This window comes from Mytilus trossulus, chromosome 9 (assembly GCF_036588685.1).
Source record: "Mytilus trossulus isolate FHL-02 chromosome 9, PNRI_Mtr1.1.1.hap1, whole genome shotgun sequence".
In the NCBI taxonomy this organism is placed as follows: domain Eukaryota; kingdom Metazoa; phylum Mollusca; class Bivalvia; order Mytilida; family Mytilidae; genus Mytilus; species Mytilus trossulus.
This window is the reverse complement of record NC_086381.1, coordinates 22,372,777-22,400,217: the sequence shown is the minus strand read 5'-3', so window position 1 is coordinate 22,400,217 and position 27,441 is coordinate 22,372,777. Positions and strand designations below refer to the sequence as shown.

Sequence of the window (27,441 nt, the reverse complement as noted above, 5' to 3'; positions counted from 1 at the left end):
CTATCGAAAAACTCTGCAAATTTGATAATATAAAAAAAAGATGTGGTATGATTGACACAACTTATCACAACAGACCAAATGACACAGAAATTAACAACTATCGGTCACCGTTCGGCCTTCAACAATAAGCAAAGCCCATACATAATCTGCAGTAAAAAAGAAACTAATAGAAAACAAACCATGCATCTAAGAGTATGTATGTTTCAAGTTGGAAATGTACAAATATTTATATATTAGAATCGTCAATAATGTCGAAATAAAAAACAAAAGACAGATAATAAGATTTTGTAAGTGTTGTTTAGTTAAAAGGTCGATTAAAAAATATACAAAAACAAACATGCATTTAAAGATATGTTTACAAATTAAAAACCCAGATTGTATTTCTTTTATTTATATTTCTATTGCAATAAGTATGGTAGTATTGCAGAGCCTAGAGTTTATGGTACACTAGAAGGACAATTTTAGATAGCCAAAAAAGATTATAACAGCTTGCGGTAATGCAGTTAATATTACGTTGAAAGATTTTTGAATTGATAACAAACACTGAACTGTCATATATAATGTTGTTTAAAAAAGTTTCACATTTGTACATTTCACTTACTTTATCATAAAAGTTCATTGTTATACACTGTATAAACACAAAATCTGTTGCAAAATAATCGTGGATATCTGATGGTTTTGTCATCAATAAAAACAAAAGTTAATTAAGATGCATCAAAGGTCTTTGCAGGTTGTAAGAATTTCTTCACCATGTGTATATATGTCATCACAAATCATTAGCTAAATGTTACGAAGTACAAAAGACAACAGTCGTTTAATTCATTGTGTTTAATCAATGGAAATTTGTAACGATTAAATTCAGTGTGTACAGATATAAGTTTACGTTTAAGCAAGGTCTTTAAAATCAAACTACTTGGAAAAGTAAAATAATCTTCATTCGATATGGCATCTGTGAACAGAGTAACTTTTAAGGTAAGAATATTTTAACTCAGTATATTGTATATATCCTTCCCACAAAACTTATGAATTCCGCATTAGATACAGTTAGCTCCATTAGAAATGATAATGATCAGGTATGATACTTTATATATATATTGGTAGTAAGAAGGCAATGTAAAATTATCAGTCATACATTAACATGTTAATCAGTCCAAATAGTAACAGATTAAAATATTTGAATATAAACATTTTTGTGTCTGTTATAATAAAATTTAGTTCTACCAATTAACATCAAAGATTTATACGACCGACGTGAAAAGAGGGGTCGGCACTGATAGTGGAACATGGGAATGTGGGGAAGGGAAGCGGGAGTCAAAGGGGTTGGTGTGGGTGTTTGTTTATTATTTTTGTTTGGGGTTGTTAAACGAAAAACAGAGTGCGAGAACCGGTGGAAGAGGGGGGTAAGCTCGAAGAAATTTTTCGATTGATTTTCGTCTTGGAGCAAGTGGTTGAAATGGAAATCAAGGTCCTCATGTCAACTCACTGTCGATCTGAAGAGAAATCTTGGTACTTGAAATTATTAGCATTTTAACAAATATAATGTTAATTTACTTAGTGAGTTCCTTTATTTAATTTTTGATTTTTAGGGTGCATTATTATTTTACATGTTTATTTATCAATATAATTTTATGCAAATATTTTTCATTTTTAGAAGTGTTATCAAACTTTACCTTTTTTTTTTTTTTATAATTTCTTATATTTTCATCACCAAGTTATAAACATAATACCAGGTTAGTGCTAAACATCTTTATTTTTCTGAATAGCGCTCAGTGACCTTTATTTCGTCCGTGCGCCCTTTGTTTGACCTTTTATCTATTGGTCATCTTTTTGATCTACATAACCCGACGTCTAGAATGTTTCTTTACCATCGTTATATCACTTCCCCCTTTTTTAAGTACTTATAATATACAAATAAGGCTTTGATCTTCATCCTCAAAGTAAAAACTTGTACAGTTAGTGGTAAATATGCAATAAAATATGTCAGACCTGTCGTATTATAGTCCGTGTTCTGTTTTAAATTTTGATAAGGATAAGAAAAGGTCAGTCTTATTTCAAATATATTATTTTTTATTGGTAATTGTATAATGTCGTACAAACCGGAGTGTAAAACGAAAGGGGAAAATACAGCATTGTTGACTCCTTCAAGGACATGTCATAGTCATATACATGTAACCCCTCTTACCAAGGATAAGGTAACTGATAAGATAGTTCAACTTATAATTACACACGACTGAAATCGTTAAAATTTTGGAAATAATAGTAAGAGTTTATTAGTACACATCCTCAACTACTAGTGCCTAGAAAAGGTAAGAGAAATTATACTGATATCAATGCCGTGATACTTTCAATGCTGTTCACTATAAAAGCGACATTTTCCTTCTAGTCATTTTCATGATCCGTTGCTTAGTTCGATATAGCCAGCCGTCTTAATACCATTCTTTCAGCAGGGATCTTACTGTATTTTCTTTTTAATTACAATAACTCGTACAGCAGTCCTGTGTCATTCTAGTCCCTACTTCAACATCTTGTCTGCCTTTACTTACAAGTCTTGGTTAGCAATATATTTACAAACTGTGCAAAATGTTAAATTCATTTTTTAATGATTATGAATTTAATAAAAAATGAATTGTGATGACTAAAAGAACATTGCTATTTTTATCGAACTTTTAATGAGAAAGGTATCTTGCAGAATTTTATGTTGCTGAAGTATAAAGAATAAATACGTATACATTGATCTATTATTATATGAAAATTTAACACGTACTCCTTATTTTCATTAACACTTTCATTGCATGATAGTGTTATCTAATTCAAGAAATAACAATTGTAATGAAAGTGCTAAATAACCAGAAAAAAGTCGACTAACAACTGTTTACAGATGACTTTTGGATAGAAATGTGTCAATGTTATTATTTAACACAATCTATTTTAACAAATGATTTTAAAGGTAAAAAATATGATAAATTTCTTAGTCGGTAAAGTCGTGCTCTCCTTTTTCATTAACTACTTAATGTTTTAATGATAATGTTGAATAATCACAACACAAAGAAGTAACAATTGCGGAGTAGAATAGATCAGTGTTTGTTATTTTATAATCAAAATTTATTTTACAAAAATGTTTTAAAGTTCAACTTCTTAGTTGGTAAAGTCTTGTGAGGTTCTTCCCTTTATATGAATATAAATGGAATGACCATTTGTAATTGGAAGTCTTGAGTAAGTACAGATGGTACGCTACAGCCCGACTACAGGGGCGGGATTTTATCGCTGTGTTGAAGACCCATTGGTGTCTTCTGTTATGTAAATAGTACCTTGTATGCTAACAATGGATCCTGCACAACGCTTCATGCATCTATATATACTAACCTTATAGTTCGGATGACCATGTGGGTTATCTGTTTACAAATAATACAGTCATTGTCGTTGGTTCATAAAATTGAGAAAGGAAATGGTGAATGTGTCAAAGCGATAACAATCCGACAATAGAGCAGACAACAACCGAAGGCCACCAATGGGTCTTCAAATGTAGCGAGAATTCCCGCACCCGTAGGTGTCCTTCAGCTGGCCCCTAAAAAATATGTATACTAGTACAGTGATAATGGACGTCATACTAAACTTCAAATTATTAAAAATCATACAAGACTAACAAAGGCCAGAGGCTCCTGACTTGGGACAGGCGTAAAATTGCGGCGGGGTTAAACATGTTTATGAGATCTCAACCCTCCCCTTATACCTCTAGCCAATGTAGAAAAGTAAACGCATAACAATACGTACTTGCCTGTTATTGTTGTTTTTCGTAAATGTTTTATAATTTAGCAGACTGTTTGTTTTCTCAAGTTGAAATACGTTTCATATGTTTTGTGTTGTGGCCTTTTATAGGTTTTCTCATTGTTGAAGGTCGTACGGTTGATTATTACTGCTTACATCCACTTCATATGTACTGTGGGTGGTGGTTGTCTTATTTGTAATCATACCACATCTCCTTATTTGTAATCATACCACGTCTTCAAATAAATATTGTCCATTTTTTCTATGAGATGTTGTTGACTGTCACAAATATTCAGTAAAAAAGAAAGATAATAACACCAGTCACACCCCTCATGCACAACTCCATTGGAAAACAAGTGAAATCTCACATTTGTGATACGTTACTCGTTTTGACAATGTAACAAACACTGGACAGAATTCCAACTATCTGTATTATACAGAGGACAAAATCAAGTCGGAGGTTATCTTATCATCTCATCCTTATTTGGAGAAATTTAGGTTTATAGCAGAATATTTTTATAATTTTTTTTTTCAAATCGATAAAATAAGAATCTGGCCAATTTAGAGCGTGGCATATTTTAAAAATATTGAACCTGTCAGAGGCGTATTTAGGGGGGCAAGGGGCCCCCTTTTTGGGGAAAAAATGGTTGCTTATATAGGGAACCACTGAAGCGTGACTGGAGCGGGCCCCTTCTTAGGTCAGTCAGTGGGCCCCCACTTATGAAAATTCCTTGATCCGCCACTGCCTGTTTATTGTTGGACTGTTACTTTCCGTTGTTTGGGTTGCTGTCTCTTCGACGTATACCAACACGTTCTTTATTCATAAATTAATGTTTACATTTAATATCTAAGCTCGTATCGTGTGCTGTTTGAATGCTTTATAAGTTGTAATATGAAATATATAATGTACCCATAGACAATATTTCATAATTATATATTATTATGTTACTCCCTGTTTATGAAAAAAAAGACCACAAAAGGGAAAATTTCCATATTCATGTGTCTTTGTATGGACAATACTTTATTGATAGATAGTAAAAGAATTCTGCCTTGTTAAAAGGAGGTTATCCAAAGTCAAATTATGTGTTTTCATAAAATTTTGTCTTATAAAAAAATCATTGGACTATGATATAATTTAAGTGTTTAGTTTTATTGATAAGCACAAACATATATTATGAGTGATTGTCAATACTTTAAACTTATATACTATTTATACAATTATTAAGTATGGTACAATTAAAATATTTTTTTTGATTTATCATATTCTTTTGAAATCAGTTCATTTGTTAGTTGGAAACCATTAAGAACCGATACCTTATTGGCCTCGTGAACATTAGAAAAATAGAATATTTATTCAGCTGTTTGTATTTATAATATACCATTTGACATACTTAAAGAAATTATATTTCACAATATATTTAAATCTTTGATCAATAAAAAGTTGAAATTGACGTTGTAATGATAAAACATATGTTTATTTGATAAATCAAATATATGCGTTAAAATATTTTCAGTTATAAATATGACGTATTGTAATTTTACAACACGGGGAAACTAGCGGTAGATTTAAATAAATAAGAAATACACAGGTTGTACTATGTTCTTTTGTTGAATCAAAATGGTCTCAATATAGTTACATTTAATCAAAGTTACATATGGAAGTCCATAAAACAATAACAACGGCACAGTCCGCTTGAAAGTCCTTAAACGTAGCAATACGAGTTCCGTAATCTAACGGTCGGTAATCCTCACTGACTATTATATAATAGGTTGCATTTCTGTAAATATTGACAATGCAATTTCCCATAAGAACTCCTTTTACGACTAAAACTGTACCACTTTTACTATGAAGTTTTGAAAAAAATCTTATCCTAGAATTGAAAGTTCATATACCCCACTATTTTTTTCAAAGGTCAAAACATAGGGCTGTGCGGCATATTTTCAACGTTTATATGCCCTGAACTTCTAGGAGTTTAAACTTACACTCATTTTCTTAACTACCCCTACCTCGAATGAAAATTTACCACATATTTCAATGTAAACAATATGCACGTGTTTATTTACTGGTAACATTCCCAAGTTCTGTCTCTGCAATATGGAACACAAAGAGCATAACTGGGAACCAGTATGTACACAAAATTAATCTTTTATGAATATTCAATTTCTCCCCAAAAGAGGCGTGTTTTGAGAAACAGCTGTATTTACAAAGTGCAACCTATAATTTCTAAATGTTTCTTTTTATATAACAAATGCTGAGTTACGGTTGGTATAGATTGCACGTATAGTTCCTGGATTGTATATTGCTTGACGTGCAATGTAGATGGCATCCATAGCTCCTCGATTGTTGGACATACAACGTAGATTGAATGTATAACTTCTTGGTTGTATGTTATGCAATGTTGATTGCATTCATAGCTCCTGGATTGTTTGACGTGCAATTTAGCTTGCATTTATAGCACCTGAGTTGTTTTACGTGCAATGAAAATTGAATGTATAGCTCCTGAATTGTATAACGTACACTCCATAAAGGCAATTACATGTATTTACATGTATAATTAATAGATCGTATGAGGTATGATTAATGCATGTAACAAAAGATAACAAATGTGTCGAGGTAGCATGCATCAAACTTTCTTAATTTAGCAATTCTAAAGAATTTAAAGGGAATTGGCTGTCGAGTTCTTGTTCACCGATTTGACTCAAATGTTCCTATTTGATTTATAACATTTTAAAACGTATATCCAAATTAAAACAAGTCTGATACAAAATAACTAACAAAGCAGGGGGGCTCTAATATATAATGTATCAAGAATGTGTACTTTTGTCATCATTAACCATCGAGATGACCTCCGAAGATTGCTGACAGTCATATAACCCAATATAAATATAGATATAAATATAAACAGATAGCGACCACCCTATTAGATTTTTCTAGGTCTGTTTGATTTCATATTGTAGGTTAAAAAGTACGATTATTGCCGTCTTTACCTGTATATACATAAGAATGGTTTGTGTGGGACGAATCAGTCAACCAAATGGTTAATCTGTTTCAGTTTCAATGTTGACATCATTTTCCTTTTAGATAAATACACGAATAACCAATTTTCAGCGTTAACCCTTAGGACTTGAAGGTCACATTAATACGGATTCAATGAGGTCGAATTGCTCACTTACAAGTAAATAATTCTTCACCTTATTTCTTATTTTATTCTGAGAAAAGGCTAATTATTCTTTCGCTATTTTAATTCCTTAATGATTGAAAACTTTTATTATATTGTATATCTCGTAGCAAAATGCCCTCTTAATATGATTGTAACACTAGTCGTTATAAATGTGATGCCTTCGAAGCGCTTTATATGATTTACATTCACATTTTGTACCTTTACATAGAAACGTTAGGAGCTATTTATTTTACCAAAACGGGAAATAAAATAAATAGCAAAGGTCATCTAGAGTCGACAATATTAATCGTTAAAATTGAATTTCTAGTCAATCTACCAGATAAAACATTAATTTATCAATCAGACCAAGGCAGCTTGATAACAAACTTTTTTCTTCGCTCGTTTACAAATGTCTACTACATTCATCAGAACCTAATATGGTTGTATTTTACATGATATGTGGAACATAAGTGATATAAACGTTGACATAGCTCTTATATAATCTCTCAAAAAAAGTAAACTAGTCAGCTTCAATTTATATTTCTATTTTTAAAAGATCTAAAGTGTTTTCTGAACTGTTATTGATATACGAGTTTTCAAAAGGTTCATGATGTCGTAATCGATTACAGAACACAAACATGAATGGATGTCTCAATCTGTCTGAGAGTTTACTTGGATATGACTCATTTCAATGTTTATTATAATATATTTTACATGTTTAGAGATTTTATAATTAGGGGCGATTGTTTTAGGGTGGACAGGGGGACTTTCTTGTAACATCTAATGCTGACGTGAGTTAATCATGTATTTGCAGAGTTTTGTCTTTCAGAATATTAATTTTTGTCGTTGATTTTGGCAAGCTTACTGTTTGTACCTCTTACTATAGACCAGGATATTCATTTCCAAAATCCTTATGTTCCCAAATCTATGGGAAACATTTCAAACACTTACATGAAAAGCTTCATAATTTTTGCACATATTTCAGGTATTTTCTTCCAATTCAATCCTTTGACATTTTCTCAATTGACATCTATCTATAAAAGTGTGACGCATGGGGAAATGTTAATCTCATTGCAAACGCACCAATAAAAGTTACTTGTCCAATTTTGCCAGTAGGCAATATCCATAATGCATTTCCAAATTAATTCATCTTCGAAAAAAGTCTGTATAATTTAATATATATATGCATATAAGTTACCATCATGGTAGTATTCTAACGACTCTGTAAAGTAATCACATTAATGACTATGTTAATGTACAACAATAAGTTCTTCTTCCATATGTATAAAAAAAAATATATCAAATTCAGAAACAATATATAATTATTCAAATGGAATATAATAATGCCATCATTATAGTTCTGAAGAACATTCCAATTATTATTACCTCGATCTGAAATTGTGCAGCTGTCTCGTGCTGCTTTGAGTCTGCTATAAATTGATCCAAGACTGTACCGACACTAAATATGGTTATCACAAGACATGTCAAATTATATCTTCTATAATCGAGACTACATCTTTACAATTTTGTTAAAAGCGTTTACATGTTTGTATATCTAATGATATTTTATTTTGCTCATTTTAGCTCTCTTGAGAATCTATCAAAGAGTTATCACATTGTTTTGAACAAATATAGAAAAACAATATAGCCGTTTTTTACATCAATGTTTGTGTTTTTTTAACATCATATGTTACAAATTCAACAGCGCCACCTTGTTACAACACTAGATATTTTAGTCTATAAAATAAAAAAAAAGGAGATCTGGTATGATTGCAAATGAGACAACTTTCAACATGTGACCTAAGGATTGACTGTATTACAAGCGAACATTTTAAAAGTGTTTCTACCTTTTGCTCCAATGTTGTCTTATTGTTTCTACAGAAAAGATTTTAATGTCATATCAACCATTTCTTAACGCCTACATTTCGTTTTAAGTTTGCGATAACTCCATTCATATACAGACAAATCGCTTGTTATAGATCATATATTAAGAAATAGGTTATCATTGATATCGGATATTTTTAAGGATATCATAAAGATTTGTTCTTTTTTTCACTATTTGACATTTGAACCGTATCGTTTGTGATAGGTAAACTAATGAGATATCAATAGACATTGCTCAGTGGTATTACGTACAACAAAGAAATTGTTCCCTATACCGTTGCGTGAAAATGTCTTTGTCTGATATAAAGATCTAAATGTCTCCCTGATATCGACAGCTAAAACCTTAAATAGATTCCTGTACAAACGTACTCGTTGACCTTCAAATAAAACGAAAAAACACTTTATAAATTTAATGCATCCCAATGTGTACAGGTATATATCAAAACTACGAAACCCTTCGAGATATGATTCACTGGTTTGCGAGTACTAAGGGTGAATAGAAATGTGTTCAAAACAGATTTTTCCGACCAGTTGAAAAAACCAGTGGGGCGTCCGTTTGACTGTGTGGGATGTACAAGTACGCAGCCTCGTGCGATCAGAACGGGACGTTAAATCCGATACCTCCCGCAGAGAGAGAGAGAGAGTGTGTCACTTTCTCTCACACTTAGAACAATTCCAACAACTTTTTTTATGTGACCTGTTGCAAAGCTAAAGTTCTGTCCTACCAATACATACTCTCGTTTCCCAGTGGCAGGATATATTTGTCCGACGTACGGATGTATACACGATGTATTTGTCACTGAAACGACAATCAATCAATTTATCGTTCATTTGTGTAGATAGAGCGGACTAACGACTTCTTAACTTGTTAGATTTTTCTGTTACTGTAAAATATATGTGATTTACTCTGGTATTATGACGATCTTTCTTTCCATATTGACCACCACTATACGTATATATATGTACATGTAAATGTATGTGATACAAAAAATCTAGTAACAAGGGACATGTGATCAGTTTCACTAAAATCTTACGACTTACGTTGATCGTAAGTATATTGACTTGACAAGTTGTTCATGAGTTACTATCAACTTTAGTCGTTAGATTCTTTGTGAAACTTATAACTGGTTATTTAAAACAATATCACTAACAAGCAATGGTTCCATATATATATAGTATGTGTTATCTTAATACAGTTTTATTTTGTATACATATATATAGGTACTCATACATGCAGTATAGAACATGCATTGATTTGATATCGTTAATCATTCCATAACATATAATATTTTGTTTCTTTTTTTAAAAACAAAAATGAATAGTCTTTTATGCTAAGTGAGTGATCCTGTATCATTTATTGTGTCAATCGAAAGTCATAGTAAATGATTTGCTTTATATATATTTCATGTTGATTTGATTTGAATTTTACAAGATACGGGTAAACAGTCCTCTATTAATTTCACAGGAGGTTATTCTTTTTACGTAGATATCTATTGATATTCCTAAAATGAATTACCAGCATTTGACATTTTCCTCTTTTGAATTTTGTCAGATTAATCTGCCAAATCTTGAGTAATTTGTCTGTGTGTTCAATACTTAACGTAAACAGACTTGAGTGAGAAATACGGAACTACCCTTTGATGGAGATATATTAGTGTAGAGAGTTTATATTATATTATGGATTTAAGTTCAAGCTTTATATTCCAAAGATCGTATTTTGTTTAAGGTAAGGTTTCTCTAATCTTACATATTTACATGTAATAACAAACATGTTTAGTCCCGCCGCATTTTTGCGACTGTCCCAAGTCAAAAGCCTCTGGCCTTTGTTAGTCTTGTATTATTTTAATTTTAGTTTCTTGTGTACAATTTGGAAATTAGTATGGCGTTCATTATCACTGAACTAGTATATATTTGTTTAGGGGACAGCTGAAGGACGCCTCCGGGTGCGGGAATTTCTCGCTACATTGAAGACCTGTTGGTGACCTTCTGCTGTTGTTTTTTTATTTGGTCGGGTTGTTACCTCTTTGACACATTCCCCATTTCCATTCTCAATTTTATATGCACTAACTTAAAGGAATAAAATTAGACATTAACGTCATTTTTAATTTTAAAATACATTTCATTATTTCTCTCTTCATACCCGGAATTATTAGCCTTACTGCTCTTACTCTGTTTATAGTTGAAATTCCTTAAGATCAAGGTTGACATTATATCCAGACTGACTGATTTTTCAGGCTTTTGTGAATGGTTTTGATTCATTAACAAATTGGCTAAAGCGTTCCTTACGAAACGCATTTCAGAACCCTGTCACGTGTTCTCTTATAACAGTAAAATATATAATGTTTAAAATAATATATTATTAGAAATCATCAGGACTTGTTACTTTCGCTTTGCTTGAGTGTTTTCCTGTATTTGCTTTCTGTGTGTTCCACGATTCATATACACAGTTGATATTTTTTCTCGATATTTTTTTTTTATATTTCAGTACCAACAATAAACATATCAGATTCTAACATGCACTGTAGGTGAACCGTGAATATAAACTTTGATAGTAAACAACTGTTCCGATAATTTCCAAACCCGATTTGCCTAATTTCAACATTTCAATTATGTTGTTTTGTTGAATAAATTACATCACCACAAAATCTAAGGTGTTGTATACAAAAAGCGAGATTTATTTTGAGTTTTACATAAAATTATTTAACATTAATGCAGCCATATTTTTAATATTAACTTTTAAAATTCATATTATTATTTGAGGCAACTGGAACAGAAATTTATGTCTCGAAAATAACGGATGTTTATAAAATGAAATAAGCTGAAAAAATGTATTGCATAATCCTCCACAGTAGCCGCCTTGAGTACTACACGCATGACCAATCTAGTTTGTTAAAGAAAATAGCATGACATTAGATAAAGTTTCCACAAATATCTTCATGTCGCGCCAAGGTTGACATCATTAGTATAATTTACTAACTTTTTTATAATGTTTCTTATAATGAAGATTTGAAAATAATTAAGTGAGACATTTCGATTTTTGTTAAAATATGTACTAAGCTTTATGATTTGACAAAACGTACAACTAAAGACATGTTGCACAGCAAATCATTATGTACATAATCAATGCATTGCAAACAATTTAACATAACACCAGTCTATTTTCTTTTATCTTAGTATTTTGCGTGTTGAACTGTATTGCTTGCGAACATACATTTTTTTCGTTTTCATGTCTTAGTTTGCTTGTTGTCTCATTATTTTTTTTTTGAGTATTTTACAACTGGAAAATAATTTATTTAGCCTTCAACGTTTTCTTGATTGCAAAAACGCATAGTGCATATGTGTATAACGAATATCTTTTATCTTATTTTGTCTATACATCGTTTATTTAAGATTATTATTAGGAACTTGAGATATTTCCTCGTTTTTCTGATGTGTTTTTCCCGGTCTTTAATTTGGTTGATAGCTAACAAATAGCTCAAATAACAGTATGCAAAATTTATGTTACGAACAAGGTTGCAAAAAGTTAACCAAGACAACGCGCACCTGATCTCTTTTCTTAATGAATTACTTTAACTTTCTTTCTGAGAGATTTTCGACCTTATATGTGTTTGACATTACTATAGTCTATATTTTTTGGTCTTAATGCTTCTAAACGTTTTAAATGTCTGGCATTTCAAGCTGTTGGTGAAGAGTTTCGCCGATGAAGACGATTCCAGAAGCGCATGGCAATCAAAGAAGGTCATGTGATTCATGAAAGTTTAATATTCAATTTTCATCACTAGTTGGTAGTTCGCTATATTTTCTCAGTGTTCCAGTTTACTTTTATACATAAATCCTCGCAGGCCGTAAAGTTCATCTACCACCATTACCGAGTTTGTCATGTTAAATATGCCGTGATATAGGATTAGCCATTGAATTTGACGTTTGAATCGCACGACGGATTGGTGCACCTTAAGTTCAGGAGTTCTTAAAATTCCAATTGTATTGTCTGATTGTACCTCCATTTAAGAGTTGTAAAGTCTACTTTCCTATTTCATATTGCTGTGTAAAGTAATTGGGTAATGTATTGTTGAAATTGTAATTTTGTTGGATTATCATGCAACTTAAAAAAAAATTTACATTAATTTTGAAAGTCTTGCATTATTAGAAAGGGCAAATATTTGATCTGAATGAAATGCACCAGTAAATAATTCACTATTTGAAACACGACGTCACACCAAACAATATAAGTAAAAAGAATGAAAATACCCTTAAATAATCTAATCGATATTAGAAAGTTGTTTACAAGTTTGACATTCCCCACCTGGTTAAGGCGCAGTTAAAGTCAACGACAAGATGATTTTCAACTTTTCAATTTCGAGCATGTATTGTTGTGTGTTTGAATAGAACTGGAAAGCGTGAGTTTACATGTATGTCTAACCTTTCATCGTCAAATAATTGTCAAAATTAGATATGGTCATTTGACGCTTGATATATACTTGTGCACTTTCCATAAATAAACTAAGATTCAATTCGAATGACAATGGTGTTTTCTATTGAAGTGTAAAGTTCATTCTCGTAAACATTTTCTAATCTTCAATTTTCTCACATTACTGACTTTATGAAAATGAAACCACCCCCCTTTAGACTCAAATCAATTCAATCTAAACTTTTTGACCTTAGGAGGCAAATTTACCAAGTGACATTTCATCAACAGTGATTTTGAAGAACGCATTTCCCTATATCATTCTACTCTTAGAACGGTCAATATCAGTACGCACTTCACTTTAAAAAACCTATAAAAGCTTCTTAAGCAAACTCATTAGTTATGATACTGATAATAACAGAAAACTTTTAACATGGTTTAAAATGTTTTTTTTTTGTTTTTTCATCGTTTTCATAAATAACTAAATGTTGACTCTGTTATGAAAATATGGTTATCTTTGTACCTCTGCCACCTCACAGTTAAACACTTGCTAAAGTTGCGTCCGGTTTTTGTTATGTTTAAATACGCAGTATGGGGTCTTTAAGTCTGATGTATTGTGTAAGGTGAGTGCTTTGGTTTTCACTCTAAAGTAACGTCGAATTCTGTTGCATTGCAAAATATTTGCATCAATTTATCATAGTTCTCTTCATTTTGCAATTGCATAATTAAAAACTCTCTTAGTGATCCTCCCTTTTCAAGGTTAAATTCAGTGTTTCCATCATGCCTTCGTGACTTTCCAGTGGCAGTAAACCCATAATAGATTTTAGGATGTATAATGTGTACGCCAGACGTGTATTTTAAAAGGTCAGATAAAAGTACAAAAATCATTTTTAGGACCCGAAATCCCTAAAGGTTTTATAAAATATAATTAAAGTAACCTACTCCTAGGATACAAATCAATGATAACTCATGTCAATATAGAAGTGATGACTACTGAGCTGCTTTAAATTTACCGTTGTTCGACCTTCCTTGCAGAACCTGCGAAGGGTATTTATTTTGTATTTGTTTTCATCTCGAATAGACACATTTTAGTTGCCACCAGACTTTGAGCAAACAACCCTCATTCAATTTGTTAAAGATTTTTTTATTGGTGGCAGACAAAAATTATAGAACACAAAAACAGCAAGGGAATATTTGAATACCCCCTCCCCCCAAATAAACAACAACAAAAAACAACCAAAAAAAAACCAACAAAAAAAACCATCCAAACAAACGATAAAAAACAAACTGAAGTTAAATGATGATGGGTGTGTGGTAATGTTTTACTATCTAAACAGTACGAATTTTTTCGCATATATAGTTAATTTAGTCCAAACATGATATCAGATCAATACAGTATGGTGTCGATCTATTTCACTGTTGTTATGTGAAAAACATTATGTCAATACATGTTTCACCAATCTAAAAGAATGGGAAAACAATTCTACGTTTTCAAGTTACTCGTTCCCTCAAAATGAAATAAATACACTACATCTCCTTTTAATTCATATCCAGTATTTCACAGAAAATTAACTTTCAAATCAGAAAGAAATCAGAAGAAAACAAGTTTTTAGGTTCAGAACCATGGCAACATGGTAATTTGACTTTTCTGTGTGAATAAAATCGGGTTTGTTATTTTGTTGATAAACTAGCTTTTAATTAGTTTTAAATAGTGTTTATTCCTTGAACATGTTGAAATGATATTTCGAATGTCTTTTCTTTTCAGTGGTTAGCAGTAAATTGGTTTCGAATTTGACTTAACTTTTGTCATATTATTGTGGCTTTTAGAGACTCGGTTGCAAAAAGTGATTCACAAAAATACTCAACTCTGAGGAAAATTCAAAACAAAAAGCCCCTAATCAAATGGCAAAATCGAAAGCTCAAAACATTAAACGAATGGACAACAATTTTCATACGTTCTTATGTAGAAAATCTTGGATTAAACCTTGTTGTATACAGTAGCTAGTTAAACCTCTCACTTGTATGACAGTCACATACAATCCCGTTATATTGACAACAATGTGTGAAGAAAACAAATAGACATAATAGGTAAAAATGTCAAAAATAGGGTTACAGCAGTCAACATTGTGTCATCTTAATCACTAAAACAACAAACAAATATGTGGACAAACACTTACCATTGCACAATGACGGGATGTATAAGTACAGAGCCACGTCATATGTAATAAAGCAACGCAAAACGGCATATATAGATAAAGTATTAGCAAAAATGAAAGACAAGAATAAATGCAAAAACTATCATAGAACAATAACACAATGACGGGATGTATCAGTACAGAGCCACGTCATATGTAATAAATCAACTCAATACGGCATATATGGACAAAGTATTAGCAAAAACGAAAGACAAGAATTAATGCAAAAACTATCATAGAACAATAACACAATGACGGCACGTATAAGTAACGAGCCACGTCATATGTAAAAGAGCAACTCAAACGGCACATAACAAAAATGAAAAACAAGAATGCAAAAACTATCATAGATCAATAATACAATGACGGAATGTATAAGTACAGAGCCACGTCATATGTAAAACAAAAACTGAAAACGGCATAAAGATAAAATATTAGCAAAAAGGAAAGACAATAATACAAAAAATATCGTAGAACAATAACACAATAACGGGATGTATAAGTACAGAGCCACGTCAAATGGATACCATCAAAACAAACTAAACAGTAAAAGAACAATTCAAAAAGATAAATTAAAGTATACCATAATAAGTTAGACGATAAACAACGTTAGTATCAAATGTCTATACTTTAAGATCTTTTTGCTGTGTCAATTGACGTTTTCGTTGCATATTCGGAGTTTATCTTAGATCAATCAATTTAATGTTTTACACTGGTTGACATGCATGATGCATGTTTTATCAACCAAACACATGTAATAAACAATCGATTAGTCAACTATACAAATACATGTAAATAAATTGCAAGTATGCCGTCGTAATATATTAAAATAAATTAATTCATTCAACACTCCCCCTATTAATCCTACTAAAAGCAGATTCAACAGCTTATATCTTTCAATTAAAATGTTAAAGTTAAGGCATGTGTGTACATATAACTAAGTTGAAGCAACTATGACATGAAGTGATCGTTACAAATTGAAACATTAGCATGATTATACCGTACATGTACAAGATAAAGAAAAATCATTGAAAACACTCTAACTATAATAATCATGGGTATATGTTCGTTCATTCACTTATTTTTGTCATGATATACTTGACATCAAATTGTAATAAGACGACTTTTTTACTTTCTTTTTTTTAATAATTCAAGATTATATAATATATAACGATTGTTTTGAAAAATGACGTTTTTTGGTGTTTTTTTTTTATATATAAATAGGCTAAACGTTGTTCATAGTAAACTGCATAAATCTCTGGGTGTCCATCTTAAGTAAACAAAGGCAGACCTATGGCATGGCATATAGAGTGCTGCATACTCTTTTATATGCCGATATATTATGATTACTAAACCAATAAAACATCAGTTGTCTATTATCATGTACGATTGGTGTTATATGATAACAGTTATCATTATTATTTACTAAATTGATTTTAATCCATGCTTTAAATACACAAACTGACATGCCTGTAGCGCCAGGTGTTAAGTATACGTTAATATATTGATGAATTTGTTTTCAATATTTTCTTTTCTTATACAAATAGTAAATTTTAGCGAGTAGTTTTTTTTAGTTTATATCAGTTTAATTCGTTCCAATGAGTGATGTAATCATTACAAGTCGCTCATGAAACTTTCTGTGACCAGGTTATTTGCTTTTTGCATTTTAATGCAAATTCCAGGCTTAATCGGGCACCTGCTAAGTGAAAAGGAGTAATAGACGGATAACTGGTCTTCTCGTTATAAATACTACTTCAGCTCTTGTGTTCGTTACACCCCAAGCATCATCCTACCTGTGAAGTAAAACTTTAATAGGTTTTACAACTTTATTAAAATGTGTTTTATTTACTAAAATGAAATTTTAGAGGATATTTAGATTTTTGTGGGCGGGAACACACGAAGACTTAAACATTTAAATATGGATTCAAAATATATCACGTTTTATGGTTTACGTGGTTTACTAAGATTTCTGCAGTTTTGAATTATATTGGATTCTTTAAAAAAAATATATATAAGGTAAGTACCCTTTACTGTTATACATAGATTTATGTGCTTTTACTAATTATCTGGAGACTCGGGGTAAATCGAACTTGTTCCATCAATTGTTAGAATTGACACAATACCTTCGCGAATAGAACATTATTTACTAATATGCTATTATACAATTACAAATAGCATGTAAATAGCAAATAAATCAGATAAATATACATGTAAATTGTACCTGTTGTATTGGTAATACGCAGGAATACATGCTTTGTATGTATTCATAAATCGCCAATTGGTCGTTGCATGATATGGTATATGTGTAAGGCTATTAGGATAAAGTTACTGATAGTCACTAGAAAGGGGAGATGGTTTTAGGTTTAACATTTTAAAATTCCATTTATTGTGTGTGTTTATGTGAAAGATGGCAATTCGGCAATTTTAATATGGCTAGGCCAAATACGAGGGCATTTTTAAATACATTTATACTTCATATTTAAAAACAATCTTATTAACGAGACCATTTTAAACTTTTAGACTAATATTGTTGGCGTATACCCCTTTGTAACCAAACAAATGCCCCTCTACCCTTACAAATAAGTTGTATACTTGTATTTGATCTTTGTTTTGCACTGACCATGGAAGTATATGTCAATATAATACTTTCATGCACTGACCAATTACTTTCATTTGCATATTTTATTCAATGAACAGGGATATCAGTGGGGTTAACAGCACTACAGTGATACATCAAAAATTCATATTAGCTCCTTTATGACCGCATATTCGTCTACTGCATATAATACATTAATTAACAACTATTATAGGTTGACGTCTGTAATAAGAAGTTAAAAATATCTTGAGAATGAAAGAACATCTTTCGTAATTTCAAATAAGGGCTCGTATGAATTAGGTTCCCATCGTCTCAAATTGATAAAGTGGTGGTTATCTTATACTAGAAATGTTGCATATAGAAGGCAATCTACAGGGGCCTATTTCACAAAATAATCTTGATATCTAAGATCATGTTAAGATCCTCTCATCTGATGAGTGTGTATTGGAAAGTCCTTAATATCCAAATTGCACAACCCATATGCTAAATGGTATTCTTATCTTCTCGTAGTTCTCTATCTTGATTCTTTATCTTATCGACTGGGTACCTCAAACAGTGGCAATACTCTTAGTGAACTCTGACCATGTTTTAGATACCCATTTGTATGCCCTATTTATGGGCGTTGTGTTTTCTGGCCTGTGCGTCCGTTTGTCCGTTTGTCAATGAACTTAACATGATTTTTTTTACAAAAAGTAGCATTTTTGAAAAATTTGTCTTGATTCAGTGTGAGTGAAACATGCAATATTTAACCAAAAGGGAGCCGTTTTTCATGTACGTAGAAAATCATTAATTGTGGTCATGTATCTGATGGATTATCACTTTAACATTATGTTTCAGAGTTAGAATCCTAGTACACGTAAATTCGACCACAATTTATGTAGTTTTACAAAATAGCTTGAAAACGCCTCTTAATTTTTAGTTACTATACATTTATTTCACAAATGATAACGAATATGTTCCTTATGTCGTAACTACAATCCCCTTCCCTTTCATGAATTTGACCTACCGAATCAGACTATTTACTGGATTTGTTATAACATATGCAACACGACGGGTGCCACATGTGGAGCAGAATCTGCTTACCCTTCCGGAGCACCTGCGATCAACCCTAGTTTTTGGTTGGATTCGTGTTGCTTATTCTTTAGTTTTCTATGTGATGTTGTGTCATGTGTACTATAATTGTTTGTTTTTTCTTTTTCATTTTTAGTCATGGCGTTGTCAGTTTATTATCGATTTATGAGTTTGGCTGTCTCTCTGGTAGTCTCTCTGGTATCTTTCGTCCCTTTTTTATTGTTACACCATAGATCTTGAACTACATGTTTTAAAACTAAGCCAAACAATATCAAGTTTGATCCAAATTCATAACAACTTTAGTTTCGGACACTACAAATAACCATGCACTTTTGAATAAACACAATAACCACATCAATATGTGTTCATTATAATGTAGGCATATAGATGTTGTGAAATACTGAGCCTCTCGACTAAAAAGTAGTTATGTTGAATACTTTAAACTGTTGCTATGGAATATGTATTTTGTAAAGTTTTTTTTTTCTTCTTCAATATTTAGTAAAATAAAATGAAGTGACTTAATTTTGGAATTTTGGATCCTCAATGCTGTTCAACTTTGTACTTGTTTGGCTTCATAAATATTTCGACTTGAGCGTCACTGATGAGTCTTATGTAGACGAAACGCAGGATAAATACAAATATCTTCAGTTGCAATGGTAAGCACTTAATGCGTTAATGCATGCAAGTTTATTTTCAGAGCTTTAAATGGGACAAATGGGTCTTGCTGCAATTATTGCCTTCCCTAATTTTACTCATGTACTCATGCGCGACCTAGAATGTGCGCAACCCGTCTCAAGCAAAGTTATATAAAAGATCGCTATTCAATGATAAATTTTGAGACCATAAAGAAATCATCAAAATTTTATATTTTGTCTAAATCGTAGCTAATTTCAATTTAAGTTGACTACACAAATGTGAAATGCAAACACTTAAACTCATGAAGTGTCTTTTGGGAGAGATACAATTAAAACAACATGCACGAATGTACCTATTAGCATCAGAGCAGAGTAGACAAGATCTTAACTGAACTTAAAAAAACGTATAAATCTTTTGCATGACTTTTGAAATGCTGAATTTGAATTGTTTCACTGCATTGATAATCAGTTTTCACCCATCTCACTACACATTGTCAATATAATTTTATTAAACAACAAGAAACATGTTGGTTTCACATATAAATGACGTGAAAACGTGACTAATTCGTTTCAACTGTTTTCACAATGACGTTGATTCGACAGAGACGAAACAACTTATCGTATTGAAAGCTAAACGAACGTCAGGGCATTATTTAAATTGTCAACATATTATGCAACTTTGAAGGAACTAATCTATTTATTCTAACATGTATTAAATATGCAATCAGAATTTAACTGTTTTTTTTTTTAATGAAAATAACACCTAGTCTCGTCTTTTTAAATGCGGTGCGTTCGAAGCACTTTTCTGGATTTTCCTTTTAACTGGAACGCTCAAAACCAAAAATAGAAAAATGAAAAACAAAGATGCATACATATTTGTATCATATTTGAGGGGTTATATGACTAAATGATAAAAGAAGGTGTGTTCACGCATAACCAAACATACACTCCACAGTTGATAAGTTGAAGCAAATAGCTCTTGTAGTTTTATATTTTGTTATTTTAGAAATGTAAACAAAATGTTTGTGTTCACATATTGTATGATAGTTTGTTATACAAATGCATTTGTTATTAAAACCTGCCTTCCTTAAATTGTCTTTCGATCGATTGTGAGTTTGTAAGTAACAGCTGAAGTTTGATTTTCACGATATTTATAATGAAGACTTTATAGTTCATTACGCTATTATGCAACGACAAAAAATAAAATCAAAGAATTTTAATAAAATTTGATTACGGACCCGGTCAGTTTTTGTCAATCTCTATTATCAACATAAAACAATAAGTATTCCTATATAAATGTCAACTGAGACGTTAATTGATAAAGAAATGCAACATAATTCAATTGAACTTCACTAAAGTGTTGTCGTGTCAAATGACGTGGACTGACTGTCGGTTTATTTGTTCAAGTTTGACATATTATTTTATAATTCTGCAGTTTTTCAATTTCTTTACAACACATTGATAAAGAAATTTAGATTGGAATAAGAAATAATATATTTGTTTATACCTTTTGCACTGTATTAAAGTTGAAAGTTGAAGGACTATAATAGAGCTTGCAATTAAGGCAATGTGATACGTGTGGTTTGAGTTCGTTCAATGCACAACATGCATTTATGTGAATTATTTGGTAAACTTAATTAATTTACTTCGAAGTTTATAAGCTACTCTATCATGTGCGAAAGCAATGTGAAAATATCTGCAAGCATGTTTGAGTTTAATCTGTTGAAGTTTGAGGATACCATAAAGAAATTAAATGCGAAAAAGGTTAGTCTGGATCGTCTATGTTCAAATATGTGCTTTGCTTTGTTGATTTTTTTTCTCGGGGAAGATCTAAATTTGTGTACCGAAGTGTACTTAGTTCATTAATTTTGCTTTCTCATATTGTTTCATGCCATATATATTTACCTTAAAGAGATGTTTAGATGCTGTTTATTAGTTCATCTCTCCAATCGCTATAGACATATTTAATAGATACATGTATGTTTTTTATACGTTGATAAAACAATATCATTTTGTATCTTTACAAATCAGAAAACAGAATATGTAGAGAAAAGTTAGACAATTCGATTAGAATTCAGTGTGCATTAAGGACTTAAATATTTAAAACCTGTGTATTTGATTTCTTAATTGCCTTGGATGTTGATATTGCTATCCCTATCAAATAATGTTTACAACTGACACCGTTGGCAGGTTGAACATTGATACAATAGATATAAATTCTTAATCAAATATTTGCTCATTTGTATTACACTGTTAATTGCTAAACATGTACGAAGTTTCAGGATCCAAACAAGCTAGATCTGATATAAGATCTATATAATTTAAAAAACCTGGAGTAAAATAATGCTTAACTAAAGTATTGTCTGAATATAGCAAATAAAAACAAAATATACATTCAATTCGTATGGATGAGCGGTAAGTCAAAATTGAAGTATTGCCAATGTCCATTCTATTTCTTTCATTTAACAGGGTCAAAATCGGAAACAATATAGTTGCTCAATGTTTGAAAATGTATCGATCATAATTTTAGTCTGAAATGGAATATTTTTAGGACAAAATATTGCAAATTGTGCTTTATGTTTGCAGTGAAAGAAACCGTTTGCCGAACTAAAATAATGTATATGATAAAGGATACATATAGTTTAAAATGTTCCCATTAGAAGAGCTTCGCAGTCTAAAAAAAAATCCACCGCTGTGGCAAAAGCATAGGACTGCCAACAAAATTTGACACAATGATTCAAGTTTTCGAACAAGGAAATAAACAGAAAACAAATTCATTACGATATGAATTTAATTTCCAAACTTAGCTATGTATAAGACTTTATATGCATTATTACGTGGAATTAAGACATATATGAATTATAAACGAATGAACTTGATACATATTGTAGAGATGATAGTCGGGTACATATATGATTATTTGTAAAATACATGGTAAATTTGATTTGTGAATGCTTACATTTCATCCGTAAGGTGTAAGTTAGTGCAAATAAATGTAAACCACAATTTAGTACATGCCTGTCAATCATAATTATCATGATACGAGTTTAAATAACCTAATCTTCATTATATATGAATGAAGCATACGATGTTGTCATATGTCAATCATCTTTGAAGATGATACAGTATTTTACAAGGTAATTGAAAGCTAAAGAAAACAAATACTGTATGAACATATTGTTTTTTTTATGTATAATATACATAAAGGAACGACCATTTAACTTCAAGGGGAGTGTACCGTTTTCCCCCAAAAAAATATCTGTACCCTTAATTGATAAAAACAATATTCTGATCTTTGAAGATGATATGTACAGTTTTTACAAGGTAATTGAGGGCTAAAGAAAACAAATACTGTATGAGCATATTGTTTGCCATATAATATACATAAGTTAACCTCACTAAGATTGCGTCTTTTTTAATACTCAGCTTTAAACGTTCATTAACTATGTTTTTGCATTGTATCACATACCAAATTATTCGTTCATTGTGTGTTAATTGTTTTTCTACGTTTTTGATTGAGTCAAGCCTTCTAATGGATATTTTATAGACTAAATTGTGTCTTTTTATGTTGTAATGTTATATATAAAGGCAACAGTAGTATACCGCTGTTCAAAACTCATAAATCCATGGACAAAACTGTATAATTGTTTCCGAAAAGGGAGAAGGTTTGGTACCAATCAAAGGTTTAATCCCGATGCAGTTGTTTACACCTGTCCTAAGTAAGAAATCTGATGTTCAGTGGTTGCCGTCTGTTTATGTGGTTCAAAACTATTTCTCGTTTTATATAGCTTATACCGTTGGTTTTCCCGTTTGAATGGTTAAACACTAGTAATTATTGGGGCCCTTTATAGCTTGCTGTTCGGTGTGAGCCAAGATGAATGCGCTGTGTTGAAAACTGTATCTTGACCTACAATGGTTTACTTTTGTAAATTGTTACTTGGATGGAGAGTTGTCTCATTGGCACTCATACCACATCGTCCTACATCTACTGATTAAGATAAATCAAGAAAAGCCCCTTTAAGGTGGTATAGGAGTCTAAAATAAAAATGATAGAATTTGTTCATACTTTGCCAAAACGTAGTATCTATTGATATATGTTGAAAAATATAATAAAAATGATAGGTCACCGTGCATTTTCTCAAGCTACAGGACGTGACAAAATGACAGATTTTGTATAGATTGTACAGGAAAAAACACCATTTTGTGATTAGAAACTAAACAAAATGATAGAATTGTTCAATACTTAAAGAAAAGATAGCTTTCAGACAATGCTTTGAAAATATTAAAAGAAAAGAAAAGATAGGGTCACCGTACGTTTTTTCCGGCTAAAATACAAAATAGGAAAATGTCATGTATAATCCTTCAGAAAATGGACTGTTTTAGAGTTATCTCCCCTTGAAATGCCAAACAAACAAAACTAATCGAAATTTGCAAAAATATAAATATTTGTAAGTTATATTCTGATAAATTGGTTCTTTTAAATGAATTTCACATTAAATATCGGCATTCCTGCATCAGATTTTGCTAACTTGATAGAAAATATGGACCTTTGGTTCCCTGTTTTTTACAATCCAAGATGGAGGAAGACACCCATACCACCTTAATGCATGACATTTATAAAGCGTTGTTTTCATTTTTACAACTATTCTTCAATTTCGTAGTGTCCTTACTTAGATCAGCAAGTAACATGTGAAAATGTCAGGCTAAATTTTGCCCTATAAATTATTGTTTGGTTCAACCTTGAAGACTTGAATATCACATAATACCAATTTGTACAACCTGAAAGTAGACATGAAATAGAATAAAAAGACTTAAATCAAAATTAACATAGAAAAATGAACCACAAGTTGGTGCATATATTGACTGATTTATTTTGATCACCACCGCATCAGTACACATGAATTATTTTGTCTGGTATATCGATTATCATCCCGAAATGTTCACTTCCCCTCTTTTATTTTCTCTTTGAATCGAAATCAATACTAGATTTATAATTTGGACAGAGTGTGCGCATTTCTACAGAATTATGATTACATGTGTACATGCATTTAAAAGGATGTAAACATTACCAGACAGAAACGAGCGTTTCCCCATAGGGCTACTATATATTGGCCGTAAATAAATTATTATATATTGAGTAAAGAAGAGAGATAAGGGTCCTCAGAGTAAGGGTCATTATGGTTAGTTGGCGTGTATTATATTAATACTAGTCTTTGGAGGAAGCATTAATAGTAATCATTAAAAATCGACATTGAAAAAAATGGAGGTTTTAGGTTGTATAAATATAAGAAAACAAAGCTAAGAAGCAGAAAAAGGTCATCGTGTATCAATATTTAAAAGTAGTTAATTTGTTCATTTATGTGAAACGTAGACAATACATAATTGGAACAAAGTTAATATAAAACTTACCAACGTTATAAGAGAGGCGAAATTAATATACTTAAGGTATATGGATATTCAAGCTCATCATCGGAGTCGAAAAACTGACAATACCACAGCAAACAAACCAAAAACGCTCAAATTATCCGACATACAACATCTCATTATTTTCACGCAAATAAAAAAAAAATAAAGAGCATTTTATATGAGAATATATGCGGTTGGTATTTTAACACTTTACATTATAGTGAAGTATTTAGCAACCGTGAAGCGTAGGACCGGATTTAACTGATTTCTTATTTTTTATTACCAGAATAACCGTTGATATTCTCTAACATAACGCTATGAAACATTGTGATTTTTGTTTTCCTTCAGCGATAGTATATCTTTAATCGTTCAATTACAGAAATTTCTTTCCCAATTTTACTCTTTTGAAGAGGAAAAAAAATGTCAAAAGTTTGAATAATCCATTACTAGGAGAAACAAGCTACATTAATTTGAAATATATATATTCGACGTTTAAAAGCCTCGTCGTATGCGCTATACTTATGGATTTTAATATAATGTTCAGAATTTGTGAAAATTACCTAGTGGGAGAGGTTTTTCGCTGTAGCATGGATGCCCCATACCAGGCGGTAAAGGATTTAATCGACATTTAAACCTTGTCATACACGACTGATAAACTTACCGATTATATCATCTAAATATATAATGTTTGGAATTAGCAGTAACTGCATTGTGGGTATGGAAGTCTCACTGCAGCATTCTTACATCGAAGCGAAGATCATGGATATTTCCCGGTCGGCTAGAAAAAAAGTAACAAATTAGCATATGATGCTTCATTGCTTAGGAGTAAGACAAAAGACTGATCGGATAGAGAGAAAAAAAATGTCTGCGTCGGGTGACATGGTATCATACCGACTATGACCTTGTGAAGTAGCACTATGAAATCCAAATCAGTGTAGCTCAAAGCAGGGTTCATAAATTCATTTCACATTAACATGTTTTTGTCTAGAATATATGTAATACTTGTCACTGGGAGTTTAAAAGCCACCCCCCATCATTTTAAAATTTGTGAGATGAAGCTATTTTATTTTTCCTTGAACCCTGTTTGTTACTGTAATTGTTTTGTATTTTAGAAATTTAGATGGTGATTCTTTTTTAAATGATTTATGAACCCAAACCCCCATTATTGTATTTCTTTGGCATTTTGGCCTTGTATTTTGTATTTACAAGTGTTTTAGATATGTAATGACCTGTTAAAAGATTACAGCCTTTTAAACAAGACATTGACTGCTTGTGTTAAAAGAAAAACCATTCAACGGAATAAACGAAAAATAAAACTGTTACCAAACAACATATTATTATAGAAATTATCACACTGAATTTCGCTTCTTACTATATAAATGATAACATAAATAAACATTAAGCAGTTGATGTAACCGTTGTTCTGTGATATTTATTAGTTAAACCTTGGACGAAGTTTTTTTTATATACATAAAACATGAACAAACATTCAAAGAAATTGTTTCAAATACTGCAAGTTGGGGCGTTTTACATCTGACTTTAATATACAGTGTGGAATTTACTTATTGTTTCAAGTCGCATGCTTTAATTCAAGTTATTTGTGCTATTTACCATATAACTTCCATTAATGAATAGAGGTCAAAATTTATAATTCAATAGTTCTGTTCATCCGTAGATAATATATTTCGATACTGAGCTTCTATGATGTTTTATATTACCTCATTCCTTGATATATTTCCTAATGCCTATATATGTATGTGCCAATATTGGACGATAACATTGCCATACATGACAAGAAGGTCGCAAGGTTCAACCTTCTAATGTCTTGAATGAAAATGAAACTAAAAGCATGTCAATTGAAGTTTCCATTACCCTTAATGTATTGCATTAAACTCGATAAATGTCTCCCACATTTTATGTTATACCGTATCAATTATTTACTTCAATTGATAAACAATTCCGTGAAATGTATTTGTGTACCATAAAGTAATGCAAAATGATTTATCAAATACATAAATCGACAGTTGAACTTAAATAATAAAAGATGATAAATTATTGGATTTCAAACATTATTCTAGAATCTCCAGAAAACCAGAATTGAATGGTCAAAATGTTTTTGGATCTGAAAGATCAGCAAATTTGAACACACTGGAATCTTTTTCTAATAATATTTTGGTAAGAAAATTTGTATTGTAATTTTCTTGTATTCTCGATCGTTTTACTATAAAATTGAGAACGGCAATTGGGAATGTGTCAAAGAGACAACCACCTGACCATAGAACAGACAACAGCAGACGGTCACCAATAGGTCTTCAATGTGACT

The 27,441-nt window shown here is 31.3% G+C and overlaps 1 protein-coding gene across 5 annotated transcripts in view; it reads left to right on the top strand.

Annotated features, from left to right (window-relative positions):
- Window positions 1–838: 838 nt before the first annotated feature.
- LOC134685319 (uncharacterized) overlaps window positions 839–27,441 on the top strand; it is a 50,939-nt gene continuing 24,336 nt past the window's right edge. Inside the window, exon 1 of one of the 5 annotated variants that reach the window (XM_063544983.1) lies at window positions 839–972. In XM_063544983.1, the coding sequence (XP_063401053.1) occupies window positions 943–972 (30 nt within the window). In that variant the 5' untranslated portion in view covers window positions 839–942. Of the gene's footprint in view, window positions 973–2,202; window positions 2,307–10,251; window positions 10,537–13,139; window positions 13,220–21,258; window positions 21,477–27,441 lie in introns of those variants that run through there. The other 4 variants (XM_063544984.1, XM_063544985.1, XM_063544986.1 and 1 more) reach the window with 4 other exon arrangements.